The sequence below is a fragment of the Acartia tonsa genome, chromosome 1 (assembly GCF_053477335.1).
Source record: "Acartia tonsa isolate MP-2025a chromosome 1, ASM5347733v1, whole genome shotgun sequence".
NCBI lineage: Eukaryota > Metazoa > Arthropoda > Copepoda > Calanoida > Acartiidae > Acartia > Acartia tonsa.
In genome coordinates, this window is record NC_137260.1 from 30,960,323 (window position 1) to 30,977,687 (window position 17,365).

General features: G+C 29.5%; 1 protein-coding gene across 6 annotated transcripts in view; it reads left to right on the plus strand.

Moving 5' to 3' along the window:
• LOC145329346 (dual specificity calcium/calmodulin-dependent 3',5'-cyclic nucleotide phosphodiesterase 1B-like) overlaps positions 1-17,365 on the plus strand; it is a 92,845-nt gene that overhangs the window by 9,813 nt on the left and 65,667 nt on the right. For 5 of the 6 annotated variants that reach the window (XR_013882877.1, XM_080173410.1, XM_080173436.1 and 2 more), the window contains exons 2-4: positions 12,483-12,533; positions 13,310-13,420; positions 13,932-14,004. Coding sequence is in view for 5 of the 6 variants with exons in the window: in XM_080173410.1 (XP_080029536.1) it covers positions 12,483-12,533; positions 13,310-13,420; positions 13,932-14,004 (235 nt within the window). In the remaining variant the exon portion in view is untranslated. Of the gene's footprint in view, positions 1-7,551; positions 7,652-12,482; positions 12,534-13,309; positions 13,421-13,931; positions 14,005-17,365 lie in introns of those variants that run through there. The other variant, XM_080173427.1, reaches the window with a different exon arrangement.

The following is a 17,365-nucleotide window of genomic DNA, read 5'->3' on the forward strand; positions in this document are numbered from 1 at the left end:
AATAATAGATTTGAAATATATGTGCGTAATATGTTTATGAATTACAATATTTATTCAGACGTAAAGACATATGCAATGCATTGAATAGCTAAAACTGTTTGATCATAATTATATTTGACATAATTTTAAAATTTCCAAATTTAACTAGAAAATATCCAAAGGATTTTGTTATAATTTAACTATGAAATATTTGAGTAAAGGCTTTAGAAGCATGGATCTTAAACTAACAATACTTCGTTACTTTATTTCTTGCTTTCTGCTTTGATGTTGTTTTCAAAAATTTTATTGGTTCAAATTCTTCTGTTTACCTGTCTATAATTCCATGAAATGATAGGAAATTGGTAATAAGTCTAAATGGTTTCATATTGATATTATAGTAATTCAAGAATAGAGTCACCATATTAAAGATTTTAAACAATAAATCATTAAATTCAGCAACTAGCTATTGCGTTATTTTTAATTGGGGTATATGTATATCTATAGAAAACTTGTTTAGCGTTAGATTTAATAAAACATTACGTCTTATGAAATTTTACAGGCATGTAATACACCCAAAAGCAAATAATCATTTTTTTAACCTTGATGACTAGAATAAGGCTTTCATGAAATTTTTTTCGTATAAAGTCGAGCTTAATTTTGGTAATTATTTTATGCATAACTGTCAGTTTTTCATATTTTAGATACTTGATAAAATTAAACATGCAAAGACATTATTATAATAGATTCCTTTATGAAATAGTTATAAAGGAACTTTGCCCAGAATAAACACATGTAATGCACGCACAAAAATTAAATTTTCATTGGAAGATTTTTTGAAGACAAATATGAAACAAAAAATATATTAATGTATGTGAATCCATTATGTTAATGAATTCTATGCAAGAGATTTGGAATTTGTCAAATGTAATTGCGATCCTTTTTTCTATATCCACGGATTTTCAATTTATTTGTTTTAAAAAGTAACTCTTTATTTTATTTTCATTTATATTTTTGCTTAAAATCCGGAATATGGCTAAAACTTTTTTTTTCATTGAAGCGTTATATGTGTCTTGGGTTGGTTATAGTCAACCCCCCCCCCCCCTCATTCTTTAAAAAAAAGCTACAAGAGACTAGGGGGGAATACAAATAGCTTAAAACCAGATTTTTTCTGCATGAAGCAAAAGATTATGCTTCGCTAATTATAGAGAAGCCTTACCAGATATCGCTGTCATATGCATATAGCAATGGTTTTAGGATTTGAAGATGAGATTAATTTCAATTTTTTTGCCTTTATTATCCAAGTTTATAAGTGAGTAACAAGCAAGAAAATATCAGGTAATATCATCTTGTGGATAAAATTGACCTTGTCTGAACTTGTAAAGATCTTACGCATCTAAAATTAAAATTCATGTATTTACACAGTACAAGGAATTAACATTTACTTGCAGTCGGTGATACAGTAATAGGAAAAATAACAAAGACTTTGAAATACTTCCTCAGTATGCAATTAGCTAAGAAAATAACATTTCTTTACTGGAATTCAAAGTTCTAATAAAACGTAGAGCAAAAGGAATTAGTTATCTATAAAGTAGATGGAAGTGAATATCATCATCTAATCTCAGAATTTTCTCAAATAATTAATTCACTATCTTAGAACACAGCCAAGTAAAAGACAGCTTATATCGAGATGCAAAAATAAAACCTTAGTAATTTCTATTTAATAATTGGATTTCCTTTTCCTAGTACCTTTTCCCCTGAAATTTATGAATTTTTAAAACACAGGGATAAAAGATAAATACCTAAAAGATTATTCATCATCCACCAATTTTTAAAAGTCAAATACAGACAGTGTGTTGTATTTCTGAGTAGAAAGCAAGTAACTTATCTTCAAATGGCTTACCCATACATCCCTGGAAAACTGTACTTGCTTGGCTAACCTTTATGACTTAATTATCATTAACCAATTACGTTAAATTGTATTTTGCATTTTATTTAAATTTTAAGTATTAATTTTAATTTAAGTATGAAATTGTTTAATTTGCTAAGTAAATTTATTTTTTTAAGATTTAGGTTAGTTCAAATTTTGATATCTGTAAACAGATTAATTTAAAATTTTTACTATGAACTAAATAATAAAAGCGTAGAATTTCTACACTGCAAATGTTCTTAACAGAAAGTCCTGGGCGGAAATAAAGACATGTTAAATCGCCTTTAAACCTTGTACTACATCTTCTATAACAATTGGGTATTATCTGGAAATAGAAGCTATTCTGTAATCATTACCAAAAAGGTCATGTGTTTAATTAAAATATTTAGCTATTTGGATTTTTGGACTTTGGAAATGTTGATTGCTTAGTCAATGAGGGAACATTTTAGAAGCGTAGTGTCTATTTATTAATAATTTATTATTCAATCTTCTCATAAAACTTTTTTTGTTTATATTGTCTAATTTATGTACTGCTGTCATCCTTGTTAAATTTCTAATATCTTGTCTGTATTCTAAATTATATTAATTATTTTATTTTATATTTTTATGTTATTTAATGATATTTTCTATTCGGAATTAATGTTTACAACTTATCCTAAACCCCCTGCTTTTCTTTTAGTGAATAGATTTGATGAGTTTTACCTTAATGCACATGAAGAAAAAATATTTCGCGCCCAATTGTGTGCTGTTAATAAAATCAGTTTCTTATTTAGTTTTCATCTAAACATTAAAATGGAGAGTGGTGTTTCTTTCATTGTGATCATTATTCCTGTTTTAAACAATTTCGCCTATTGTATTTTTGTGCATTTATCACATGAGTTTATATGGCTTAAATCCAGGGCTTAATTCACTTGTAATGAACAAAAAAATTTATGAAGATGTTATATTCTTATTTTAGAACGTGGTCTATAAGAAGAGCATATTAAAGGAATGAGATAATTCCAACTTTCTTTGATTAAAGAAACATTACATAAGCATTTTTTCCAATATATAGAAAAACTTTATCTTCTTCCACCAAAGAATAAAAACAGACCTGTTTTATAATTTGCTTTCCTAATAACTTAAATAATACACGCCAAGGCGACACAATTGAAGAAAAATAAATTTAAAAAGTCAATCTATTTTGTGTTTTTAGCTAGGGTTTTAATAGCTCTATCGCGTGCGCTGGGATTTGAGTCATAAATGGGTACGTTAAAAGGTGAAGAAAGTAGTTTTACCTAATTTCTTGAAGTGTAGGAGAGGGGCGTACTTATACCTCCCCTAAGACATTGTGATATAAGTAAATCATGTTTTTCTTTCTAAATTGGTGCCTTTTTTTCATACAGGCAAGTATAGAAAATGTATACTATAGAAAAAACGGTATACAGAGAAAGGTTTTTGAAATTTGTACAAATTTGAACCGACAATCATAAAATTGCACTTGAAGAAGTTCTTAATGATCAATCTTATCTGCCATTCATATATAAAGGAAACTTTGAATACAGAAAGAAAAGATGATCAATCTTTTGATAGAGCATCCAATCTATATTAAGAAGAAATACCAGTTAAATAAACTACAATAAATAATATTTCTTATCATTAATTAGCTATAAAAAGTTCTTTATGTATGTGTTTGAACTTAGTTTGAAAACATGTGTTTCTTTACACAAATTGATGTCATGTGTTCAATTAGAAATTCAGCATTTTTAAGACGTCTTTTTGTACTTTTTCGTTAAGTTATTCTATCGCTTGACGTCATAATCTGTGGAGGGACTTTAATCATCTTCAAAACCATCGCCTTGTTATTCTTTGAATGTGTGTTATAGCCTACAATAAGTGGCTATTAACAAGACATAGTTTTTGTAGTGCTATGTTAACTTCAAAGAGTAGAACACATTTAACATGAAACAAATTTATAAACATAAACAAGGGTGTGTTTAATCAAAAATAGCAAATCCATTAATTCCATGTAGCGAGCACTGTAATTTCAAACTGGAAGTGTCCACAGTTTTCAATTAATTATTTTAATCTACAGAAGGGGTGGTTTTGCTCATCATCATTGGTGATGTACATCAATTTCACGTCTATTGTTTTATCACTAAACCTGACTGATTTAAATTTCAATTAAAGATTATTGGAGCCTGACAAACAAAAAAACATGTAAAGTAGCTTCGATATTAATAGATAAATTGCATATACTATTTATGTGTATTTTCTTAACATCTTTTATCTTAATACAAAATGTATATAAGATGTAACATTAAAAGCATAAATATTAGATAAACAGTAGGATTTGAATAAAAGTCTTTATACAATGAAAACAAAAACAATAATAGTAGCCAATCTATTCCACAAGTCTTTTGTAATAGTCTTTTTATGTAAAATGATGTAGTGACGCTTTGCGGTATAAGTCCTCTCCAAGTCACCTTTAAACATACTCTTCATTTTAAATTGCAATGTAACGCCGTCAATCGCCTAGGGTATCAATACCCATCAGACAACCAACCCTTTGATTGCACGACGTTTTTTCTGAGTCCTAACTGTGCATTGTAATGAGTTTCGCCTGTTTTGGGCCAAGGCATTCGACCTACTCTAAAACTATTTATGTCGCACATTTGCCATGGCTACAGTAGAAACCATTTTAACGTCTTTAGTTATGACTCGGTGTCGGGCCGAGATTCGAACCTAACACCTTCCCGACGACGAGCGGATGCGCTACGTGTAGACAGAGCCACGGTCGCTGGTCTGCTAGTAACTTGTAAACAGCAGGTCCATTTGTTTTGTTATTTTCAGGGGGAGGTTTAAGATTTCCTTCTCCCCCCCCCCCCCACCAAAAAAAGAACTTAAATAAATGAATGTTGGGGGTTGTATTCCTTATCCCTAAACCATCCTCTTAGATTAAAGTCCATAGAATCTAGGGGCTGGCTTAGGAAGGAAAATAAATTTATTATTTTATCCTTAAAAAATATTCATGTAATATTTAAATTTCTATTTAAAAGGTGTGTGCTACACAAAATTTAAATTTATGGAGAACATTTAATCAAATTTAAAGAATATTTTAAATATTTTAATGATATTTTGTTTAAATAAATCTTTGTCGAGTCGAGTTTGCTTACAAAATAGCAAATTGTATTATTCATGTAAAAAGCAAATGATTGCCTTTGTAAATACGAGTGAATTGTAATTCTTTTATTTATAAAATATTATTGTTATAGCTATAAATTATTGTTCAATAATCAATAGCGGCTACGCACCTAGAGGCCTCTAAGGCCACTCGAGAGGAGGGATGGTTAAATTGAATAAACCCAGATTTGGATTTTAAAAGTAATTTTTTTAAAGGGGTGTAATTTTTTTTTCTGTGGTTGATTTCTCTTAGGAGGGTTGAGGTACCCTCCTCCAAAATAGTTATAAATCTTCCCAGGACATATGAGAAGCTACCCTGTATAAGAGAACTTTATCGGTTAAGCGGTTAGCGAGATTTCATCGGTACAAACAAATAGACAGAAAGACATCCTTTTATATTAGCTCCTAGTGACATTATAATAATGACTTACATCTAGACTTATTGTAACAATATCGTGGGACTTAATAAAAATTTGTTGTTTTCTGACAATATTCTACGTTGTGGGAGTGAGAGTCACTTTTAATATATTTCAAGTATGGGATTATTTTTAAAAAATTTCACATTTTAACCACATTTTTTAACATTCTATCAGAGAAAATTAAATTTAATTACCTCTTTTTATTAGATTTCTATGTTTTTCAATATATAAACATTTTTCGAATTAAGTCAAATTATTCTGTTATTAAAATTTTGTATGTCCCTTAGGATCTTGATAACCAATGAACCAATTTAATTCTCCAATTTAGGGAAGATTTATATTGCTCTTGGGAGGTTTCAGACTATTTATATTTAAATGATTGCAAACTCATACCTTTTTGAAATAAAGGACCTAAGATGCTAGGGGTGAATCCTCTAGTATTTACTAGATATATAAACCTTTTCCCATGTGACAATTCCAATATTTAGTAATTTTGAAAACCTAAAAGTGTTTTAATTTGCGGCTTGTGCGCGGCTGCCGAGCTCTTATTTTATTCTTACAATTTGTTCTTGTAATATTTTGTAAATAATATGATGCTGTGAGAATTGGTGCAAAAAATATGACGTAACAAAAAAAATTAGCCAATGAGAGGCCGTTATTGACCAATGGCGGCCACTACCATTGCCGCCATTGGTTAATAACGGCCTCTCATTGGCTATTTTTTTTTGTTACGTCATATTTTTTGCACCAATTCTCACAGCATCAAATAATATTAATTTTTCCATTAACATTAAATCATGCCACATAATTGAAAACTAGAAAAAAATGAATAAAAACAAGTAAAATAATGTGCTTCTGCTAAATTGGGAGATAACTTTTTTTCTATGGGTAATTTCAAACTTTTCCAATATTCCGGTGACCTAGAAGAAACTTCAATGTAAAGGAGAGCAATATCGATCCAGTGTGGTTAGCGAGGTCTTTCGAAACAGACAGCACTATGTAACAAATGTGCTATTCCATTTTAATAAAATTTTTATGATTTATTGTTAAAATTTTCTTCTTAATACATCAATAATGTAAAATCTAATAAATATTAAATTAAACTTTTGAATGAATCACGCATTAAACAAGGATGACAACATCAACTTCGAACATAAGAAACATTGGCAAGCATAATGTGACAATGCTTTTAATTTTGCAGAAATGGGATAATATTTAAAAGTCTGTTGCAAAACTACTTAATGTAGGCAGATTTTAATTTTAGGTCTTGTTCATTGAGATGACTTGCTTAAACATTCTGTTTAATCGTCCAAGAATCACTAAGACAGGAAATAAGAAACAGACAAACTTTTTGGTAATATCAAGATATTGCTACGATTTCCAAATTCTAACCAACTGTTATAGTAATCATTATTTAAATTTTGACTCTGAGACTCCAAGTCTAAAATAACCATAAAGCCTTACAGACGCACATAACCAAACTATTAGAAAGCTTCGCTTTAAGTAGTGGCTCTCTAATACAATGACTAACCGGTGGTATTTCTATAACCACCAGGGATATAAAGAAATAAGAAAATGGACGATAAGTTATTGTATTCTCAATGATGATAATCAAAATTGCCCCTCTTAAATCATTGATTGAAAAGATTAGATACTATTAGTTTTTAACCAACCAATGACAAGTAACAAAAGCTTTGAGGCAACGTGGTTATAAAAGTTTGAAATTTCCAGAACAATGTCGCCTCTCTCCCTGATAACACTGTACTTGCAATTGCATTTTAAAAATTTACAATGTATTCAATATCAGTTAAGCTAAAGTTAGTCTAGTGGTCTTGCTTACAAATGTAGACGAATTTTTCAATTATAAACATGTTCAAATCAATATAAATTTCTATATCCACTTATATTCCACTAGTCTATATATGTATATTTTGTCTTTATAAATATTATAAAACCCTTTTTTGGTAAATTAAATATTAGGAGAAAATGTTGAAAATTTCACTTTATCCAATCCAATCCTGAAAGATTCATATTTTTAGTTAAATAACATTTTTGAAAGAATTCCATTAATTAAGTTAAGAAGGAAAACCTGGCACACATATAAAAGTTGTAAAGCAGACAATGTTATATGGTATGTCTATGTGTTTGTGTTTCCACAAATTAAGTAAGTTTTAAATACTTAACTCTTAATTAATTCATTTAACTTTAAATAGAGGCGCGAATTCTAACTCTTATTAAACAATGCTGACAACATTCATTAAACCAAACTCAACCAATCAGACGGAAAAACGAATATTGAAAAACATATGTTTATATAGATGCTTCACTTATGCTGTGAGTTTACTAATTAATTTTCTTACGCGTAAAGAAATATTCGTAATACATTGAATAAACATGTAATAAATATTTGTGAAAAATAAAATTTTCATAAACTCGGTCAACAACTCTGTGTAGAATGACAAATTTAAAAGATTTATTACGTTTTCTACTAGTGTGAATTTTAATATTCTCTTATTAAATGTAATGTTTTAAAATTTTAATATTATCTATAATACAAAGTAGAACGATGTCTGTCTGTCCGTCTGTCTGTCCCTTAAGATCTCGGTAACCACTGAACCGAACGGATTCTACTCTTTAGGGTATCTACCTATTGGTCCTGTGGTGGTTTTAAGCTATTTTCTTGGGGGGTGGGACACTCCCAACCCCCCCAAAAACCAAAAATTCCCCCCCCCCCATTTTTTTTTTTTTTTTTGAGGGAGATTTCCATGGTCCTTTACGATTTTTGCCATAATTTTTTTTTATCACCTCTTGGGGCAAACCCCCTAGAGGCTAGGGGCGAAGCCGCTAGTAATATATAAAACAAAGATGAATTATCACTTTTTTGTAAGTCACAGTAAGATTTATCTTTACGTACTTTTAGATTTAATTATTAAACTTACATTCCATTGCAAAAAACGCGATCTTTGGTTTGTTTAAATATTCAATTAATTAGGGTCAAGCGGGGCATTAACCGGTAAGGGGCATTACCGGTAATTTTTTACCCGCCTTCAGAAAATGACATTTTTCTCCATGTTCTAATCGACTGACAGAAAAAAACATAAAAGCAAATTTGTTCCTTATGAAAAAGTATAAAATGAAATTTTTGTGAGATGAATTTTAAGGGTACTTTTTGGGTCTCTAAGTCGGACGAAAATTTTTTTTCTTCAAAATTTTTTTCACCTAGGTGTATAAAGATCGACCTACACAAAAATTGGTAAGACCTAGAACTGATCCGTAAAAACCTTTTGAACTAAGAATTGCCCGCTCTTTCCAAATCCGTTGAGAGCTTAAATGTAGAGTTAATATTTTTTTCAAAAATGACCAAAGTTCGCGCGGGGTATTTTTCGGTAACGTCGAAAAAAAATTCAAATTCGATTTTTAAGATCAATTTTCAGGTTTTCTTTGGTAAAATCTAAAATTCAATATGGGCTTTTTAAGTATTAGGCCAAAAAGTGAATAGAACAGGTTTTTTTATATAAAAAAATTTAAATTTTATTTTTTAAGAAAATTTTTGTGAAAAAAAAATCGAAATTTCTCGTCTTTTAAAAAAAATTATTTTTGACATAGAAGGAATAGTCCGATCTTTATAAAAATTTTTGTGGATAATCCCTATAACCTATACTAATTATGATTATTTATGTTTGACTGGCCGTTTGGCCGTTTTTCATCGATTTTTTTAGGTTGAAAAGACGTTACCCACAATGCCCCACCGTGGGGCATTTATCGGTAATTTCTTTGAGTCCAATTATGACAAACTTCTAAAAGTCCTAGGATAACGTCCTATTAGAACCTGATAGTCCTTTCCGTAAGCTTTCTAATGGTCTTGGTCCCATTTAAAAATATTAATATTTACCCCATTTTTTTTTCAAAAAACCAAAAAAATTACCGGTAATGCCCCGCCTCACCCTAGGTTTTTTCAAAAATGTCAAGCGTGGGAAAATTTTTAGAATGTGGGAACCATTTAATTTTCATTTAAATGGTACATATGTTTTTCATTTAATTTCATTTTTAGGACCCGTGAGAAAAATTTTTTAACGTGAGAACCATTTAATTTTCATTGAATTTCATTTTTTGGAAGTGTGGGAAAAAACGGGAGAAAAAATATGTTTTAGTATAAAGAAATGTTCTATCAGTTTCAAACCTTTTTTATTCGATAGATCATACTGACTTTGAAAAAACTGTCAGACCAATTTTTGAAATTCAATCTGTGAAAAAAGATATTCAAGTTTTAATTTTTTGTTTTGAAAATATTATTTTACATGTATTGACGCCATCTAGGATTATGATAATTTTTTTTTGTTAGAAGATTTTTTTTCTAAAATATTTTTAAAAAATTAACTTTTTACAATAAAAAAATCTTTGAACTTAAATTGACCAATAATTCAAAGATTTTTTCTCTTTGATTTGGAAGATTTTTTATGATTTTTATTTTTAATGTCAAATAAAAACACAACAGTGAAAAACATGAAAATTAAATGAAAAAACGTTTTATGATTTTATTCAAGAAATTATTTGCTAACATCACCTTTTTGTTGCAATAGAATGTTATTTAAGCAAACAAAATTTAGCATAAATGGATATTTAAATCCCAAGGTATTAAATGATCGAGCGTTAGCTCATCATTTAATACCTTGGGATTTAAATATCCATTTATGCTAAATTTTGTTTGCTTAAATAACTCATTTACTTTAACTTTATTTTTATTATTGTATATTTTAGAATTTTACTTTTAGTGAAATTACATACCTTGTACTACTAATTTATGATTTTCTACTTAAATAACCAGGATAATTTTTAAGAACCATTTAACATGCGAACAAAAGGATGAGCTCATCTGTGCTGTAAGAAAAAAAAAAAAAACATCCAGAACTTTTATATACACCTAAAATTCATATTTTTTCAATTTTAACTTGTTTGACTTAAACAATGCGTTTAATTATCGCATCCCAAGAAAATACTCGTAAATATTCAGCTCTTTTCTAATTATTATACATATATTTGATAATATACTTTTGTAATGTGTGCAAATTTAAAATCAGTTTACTCTATAATTTATTTTCCACACTAAAGCAATAAAATTAAGATATTCTACCAATAATGCTTTCTTGGCGATATTTAAATCCCCTTTAAAACCAAGATAAAAGATTGCCATCTCTTTTTTATTGAGTAAAACAAGAAATAGTCTTTATGTTAATTTAGACTGTTTTTGAGATTTTGATAGCCTAAAAAATCTTTTTTCATAGATTTTTAAATTAAAATATTATTTTGGTTTCCTTTTTTTACTGTATGTATTGGTTACTGTGAGAGATATATCTGTTTGTAATATGAAATATTGTTGGCTCTACACATCACTAAATCATTTGTCTTCGCAAATATTCTAATAACAATGGAGAAAATAAAAATAAAAATAATGGACACTTATCTGTTCAAACAGCGGTGGTAATAACCATATCAACATAATTCTTTATTAAAATTTAGATTAATCAAAAATAATATTCCAAAATAAAAATTTAAAAATCGAACGAAACGTGCTTCAAATTGTGAAATATTGAAAAGAATTTTGGTTTTGATGATATGTCCATAAACAAAACATCTTTTTTTCTCCTTGCATTTTCATACATAGAATAAAACGTACGTATTAAAAATCTTCATGATAAAAAGGGTTTAACATCAGATTTTTTATTACAAGAATCGTGTAATGGTTCAAACGCTAAAAGCATGGTTTGTGTAGAAAAGTTTTTCTTCATTAAATGTGTAACCAGTAAAAATAACTATTATGATTCAAATGCCCAAAGGCTTTTTTTTATACAAACGAATTAATATTATTTGCTTTTAAGTGGACCTGTAATTCTATTCTATAGTTTTCTTTGTTGTTAAGTATAAATATAACAAATATATTCCTGGCATTTTATGATATTATGATGTAATATATGTTTTTATTATTCCAAATATGATCAAACGGTTTTCAATATATAACATCTAGTGAATGTAATTTATTTATATTGTATAGTGCTAGGTCGTGCAGGAGTCAATCGATTTGTGAGATCTTACATTTCAGGCACAGAGAAAATTTCGTTCATCCTATGAAAAAGCTTAAAACTATCGAAAGTAGAAAGTTCTTTAGAAAGCATAACTGATCTATTACGGCGATATAAGGGATTTTGGTTTTATAAAAAAAAATACTACTTACTCACTATTAAAGAATGTTAAAACGGAAGATGTATTAACACAAATTAAATGATATTTAAACGCACACAATGATATGCACATTAATGTAACTAAAATATAATTCACCAAAAGCTCCTTCTTTCACCCTTATCTAATTTATATATGTATATGTACACTTACAGTGAAGTATATTGGAAGTAGTTATTATCATTATTATTATTATTATTAATATCATGAATTCTAGAGCACTAATCTATAAATAATGATAATATGGCAAGGAGTTTGTTCATGGGTTAATGCAAGATCACGTTATTTAAAAATTTAGTGTTCTGTCTTCTAAAATTTTTGTATATTATCAAATAAGAAATTAAAGACAATAAGTTTGCAATGGCAATGTAACGTTCTTCTTAAAATAATGATAATTTTATATTCCATTGACCTTTCTCTGAGTCCGTGAATATACATTATACATATAGCATAATAACAAGTAAACATCTTAATCAAACCAATTACCTTAAGAGCATTTTATTTTTACTTTTGAAAATACATTTTACCACATCAGTATGTTTAGATATTTGAAGGAGTATAGAAATAAATTTTAATTAGAATTTAAAATTTCCTTAAAATGGGCCTGTATTGTATCAAAGAGAAAAGAGGTACCGTTTTAAATAATCATAGGTATGTTAAATGATTTAAATCGGCCTGTTATTTAAACTCGATTTTAAATAAGTTATGTAAAATAAATCTTTATTTTTTGTGAAAGGTTTAAAGAATAAATTTTAATTTAGTTGGAGTACCAGGAACAGATGGAGCAGATTCAAATGGTATCAGCTTTTCAGGTATACATGTTTGTAACATATTTTTAATAACATCCAGAAGTAGAAAAACGTAAAAAATTATAGATCGACAAACGGACATATTGAATCAAGCACATGTTCAACGGTCACAAAAAAAAAACAAAGTAAAAAGAGAAAGTAGGACATTGAATATACGTAATAAGAATGATAAAAAATCACGAAACTTTTATCAAAAGTATCTTTATTTTTTTTCCGGCATAACCCAAGGACTAACAGACAAACCAAGTTGTATACTGAATGTTCTTTGTGAAATAGTACATTTATAAAAAAAAATCTTCAATTGCAGCAGAGAAAAAAAAATATATGAAAAATCGAAAAATAAGGTTACTTGTCTTTTCACCTATGAACACAAAAATCTCTTAGAAGGACAGGAAATTTAATTTTGATACTATTGGCTAAAAAAATTTAAAAATCGGATAAAAAACACCAAAGATATGTGAAAATTAGAAAAAAAATTAGCAGATATAAATCTGTTTAAAGCAGTCGTACTGCTATATACTTAAATAAGGCCTAAAATGATGGGAATGTTGACAAAAATAAAAGATTTAGCTTTTATAGCAGCTGAGTAAATCTCATTTCCCCCAAACCGTTACGAGAGGATTACTAAACAAGCCACAATTTTTAACAAAAGAGTTCACGAAGGTTAGTGGAATTGTGATCACACAATTTTAAAGTGTAGCGAAATGAAAAGGATAAATCACACATCCTTGCTTCACTTTATAGTTTCTTAGACTTATATTGTGATTATTTAATTTCAGAGGAGTCCAAAGTTGGCTCATTCCGTGTGATCCGTCGGTCAGGAAGATGGAAGAGGGGTTCTACAAGTCCTAATCCAACAAATCATAATAATACAACTATAAGCATTACAGGTATAGTGACTCTCCTTTAGCATATCTATGTATTATATACATGAAGCTTGTCCGTACTTTCCGTTGTATTCTGATGGTATATAGAAAATTAATCTACATGCCTCAATCCAACAAATCTAAATAATACAACTATAAGTACTACAGGTATAGTTATTCTCCTAATGCATATATACTCTATACCTGGATTTTGTCTGTACTTTCCGTTATATACTGTTGGTAAATAGAAAAATAATCTATAATAAGTCCTAATCCAACAAATCATAATAATACAACCATAAGCATTGCAGGTATGGTTATTCTCCTAAAGCCCATCTACTATATACTTTGAATTTTCCTTACTTTTTGGCAAACAAAAGTCCAAATCTTGCACAACCATTCAGCATTAAAGGTAAAGATAGTCCTTTGAAGCAAATCCGGAAGATGCTTTTTGAGCTTTGTTTGTCTTGAACCTATTCAGATGTGTTTTCTTTGTGACAATCCATGCACTGGAAAAAAAGTATTTATTTTGTAGGTGTAAACATGGAGTCTGAATCCGGTTATCCTAATCCTGACTCCCCTGCGGCATGCAGAGAGGCACAAAACAGGTGAATATTAATTCCCATATAAAAACCCCTTAACTTTGTAGCAAGAAGAATCCATTTCTCCATATGTCAGGGAGAGAAATGGTAACTAGAGGAAAGAAAAGAAAAACTTAAAACCTGTTTTTAATATAAACAAGGATAACAGTATATATAAAGCACACACATATTAAAAGATATCAACAAATAACAGTTAGGGAGTTGAATCCATTTTTATAGAAGCAGAAATATAATCTATGATTATGGTTTGGACCCTCTAAAACTGTAATCTACCTTTCCACTTTTCCCTCTCTTGGTGAAGATATCTTCAACGCCGATACGATTTTTGAAATGTAAGATTCTACTTTTCCCTCTCTTGGTGAAGATATCTTCAACGCCGATACGAATTTTGAAATGTAAGATTCCACTTTCCCCTCTCTTGGTGAAGATATCTTCAACGCCGATACGATTTTTGAAATTTAAGATTCCACTTTTGCCTCTCTTGGTGAAGATATCTTTAACAAGAGAGACAAAAGTGGAATCTTATATTTCAAAAATCGTATCGGCGTTGAAGATATCTTCACCAAGAGAGGGGAAAGTGGAAGGGTAGATTACAGTTTTAGAGGGTCCAAACCATAATCATAGATTATATTTCTGCTTCTATAAAAATGGATTCAACTCCCTAACTGAATAATATAAAGAGTAGATGATTATTATAAATCAGAGAAATCGTCTTAAATAATTTAAAAACAAACATATCAATAAAACTTTTCATGCGGACAGAGAAAAGGCCGTGACGTGCAAGGCTTTTCCTTATAAAAGGACATACAGACGGACATTTCGAAATTCGAATTATATAAATATTATAAACAAAAAGTTTTAGAAAATCAGTTGTAATTTATAAAAGCGGCTTAAATGCAGTCCAACCGCTGTAGTGACAAGAAGTTTCAATTGTCTCTATTTTAAGGTGGTGAGAAAATCAGTTAAAAACGTAAAAGCTGCTTAAAATAATAATTCTTTACTTTATTATACTTTATAGTTATGGGAATATTGATGAGATGTTTTATCAGTTTATCTTATATATCAGTTGTAAAACATAAAAGCGGCTAAAAAACTGCGTAAAAGCAGCCTTACCGCCATGCGTGTGTTAAACTTAATTCTGTAAATATTGACAAGGAAGTAGCAATCACCTATTTTTTGTAGGAGCCGAGTAAATCAAATGCAAACAAGGATGACAACATCCATAAGTAGCGAAGCTCAAAATATATTGATAGACATCAGGAAAAAATAATCTTTTGAGTATGTTAAAAAGGCACCCCAACCAATAGCAAGTCTTTATCATCTTTATTAAACTTGGTGAAAATATGTATAATGTTGACTTAATTAATCCTTAAAAATTCCAGCTGTTTATCTTGAAATCATAAAAACTTGAAAAACTAAAAATCGATCCAGCAATTTCATTTCAACCAATTATCATTTCTTGAAAAAACTTTATATTAATGTGTAGAATGTTGACTTAATTAATCCCTAAATATTCCAGCAGTTTATCTTGAACAGGAGTTGAGATAATCATGAAAACCTGAAATAACTAGGAATAGATCTAGCACCCCAATCAATATAAAATCTTAATAAAAATATGTAGGATGCAAATTTACTTAATCCCTGAAAATTTCAGTTGTCTGTCTTGAAAAGGAGTCGAGAAAATTACGAAAACAAAAAAATCTAGGAATCGATCTAGCACCCCAATTAACAAACAGATTGACTAAACAATGTATAGATAAGATGCGCACATGTCATGGGAATCTTCACTAAAAGTTTCAGCTGTCTATCTTTAATAGAAGCCGAGAAAATCACGTTTCCCCCACTCTGTCTCAGACAGACGGGCAGACGGACGGACAGACGGACAGACGGACGGACGGAATTATAGAGTAGCTTCGCTACGAAAAAGAAATTTGCCAAAAGGCTATTTAAAGGCAGTCCGCCCGCCATAGATGTTTTATACTTAATCATGCTCCATATTGATGGAAATGTTGACAAGAAGTATCAGCCGTCTATAATTTATAGGAGCCAAGAAATTTACGTTTCTCCCACAACGTTTCAGACAGACGGCCATTTTGAATTATAGAATAGCTACGCTACTAGTTTTTGTTGCATAGGATACAAGATATTTCTAATCACTATCATAACAAGAAATTAATATTTTTTACCATTTAGTGATTATAAATGATACATTTATGTTTCTTTCCTCATTTGACTTTGGTGGCAATGACTTTTGATTAATACAGTAGTATATTATAATCCTTGGTTTCTTTAATAAAAGTTGTACAGAAGTATAACGCAAATAGTACAAAGGAGATAAATCTTAATTATTATGTTCTATTTTTATCCCGCGGTTACAAATCTTTAGAGAGAAAAACTTTTATAATTTGTTGTAGGATAAGTTTAATGAAAGACAAAACTTTGTAATATAAACAAAGTTTCTTTTATTGTGTACTTATGGTAGATGTGTAATTAAGGCATATTACATCTAAATGCGTCTTATGCCTTTATGCCAGGACGCTTTTGTTCAAAGGTTAGTGAAGCTTGTGAGAAAACAATGTACAGGTCCAAAAAAATATAATGTGGCACTAACATCCCAACTATTGTAGATAACTCACCCTTCGACTGCACAACCTTTGTGGAAGTTCTAATTTTGCATGGTAATTAGTAGTGCCTGCTCTGGGCCAAGCATTCCCAATACTTTAACTGTTTATTTAGTGCAGCTGACAAAGTAGCAGTCTTTAGTTATGCCGAGGTGTTTAGATTTTATGATTTGTGGATGCAGCACTTCGTGTTGCGCTACAGTCTCGGGTACAGTAATGGGTATAATATACGTAGATATTATAACAGGGAAAATTTTTCGTCAATTTAAGCTAATACTTTAATCCTCATTTATTGGTCAGTTATTTTAATCCAGTATGAGGGGAAGCGATAGGGGAAAAAAGGTTGATTAGCCAGGTGGAAGAATAACTTTTTTAGAGTAGACGAAAATATAGTGCAATATCCAAATAATTATATGTATATAGATTGGTACAGTGGTAAAACAATGAAACAACGCGAATTAGATATTGCTTAGTTACGACAAGCCATTTACAATAAATAATTTACACAAATCATTTTTGGAGTAGCCATGGTCGTAAGAAAATGCTGATATCTAGAAAGAGAATCAAATAGTATATTATTATAAAAGTTTTTTTCTCCAAAGATCTAAGGAATTTTGCATCTTATAATAAAAAAAATATTTTGCTCCCCATATGACTAAACCTAACCTGCCCTAAAGCAATATGCAATAAAATTTTTTAAACTAACCCCTCCCCCTTTTTTCAATTTATTTTGAAGATTATGGCTG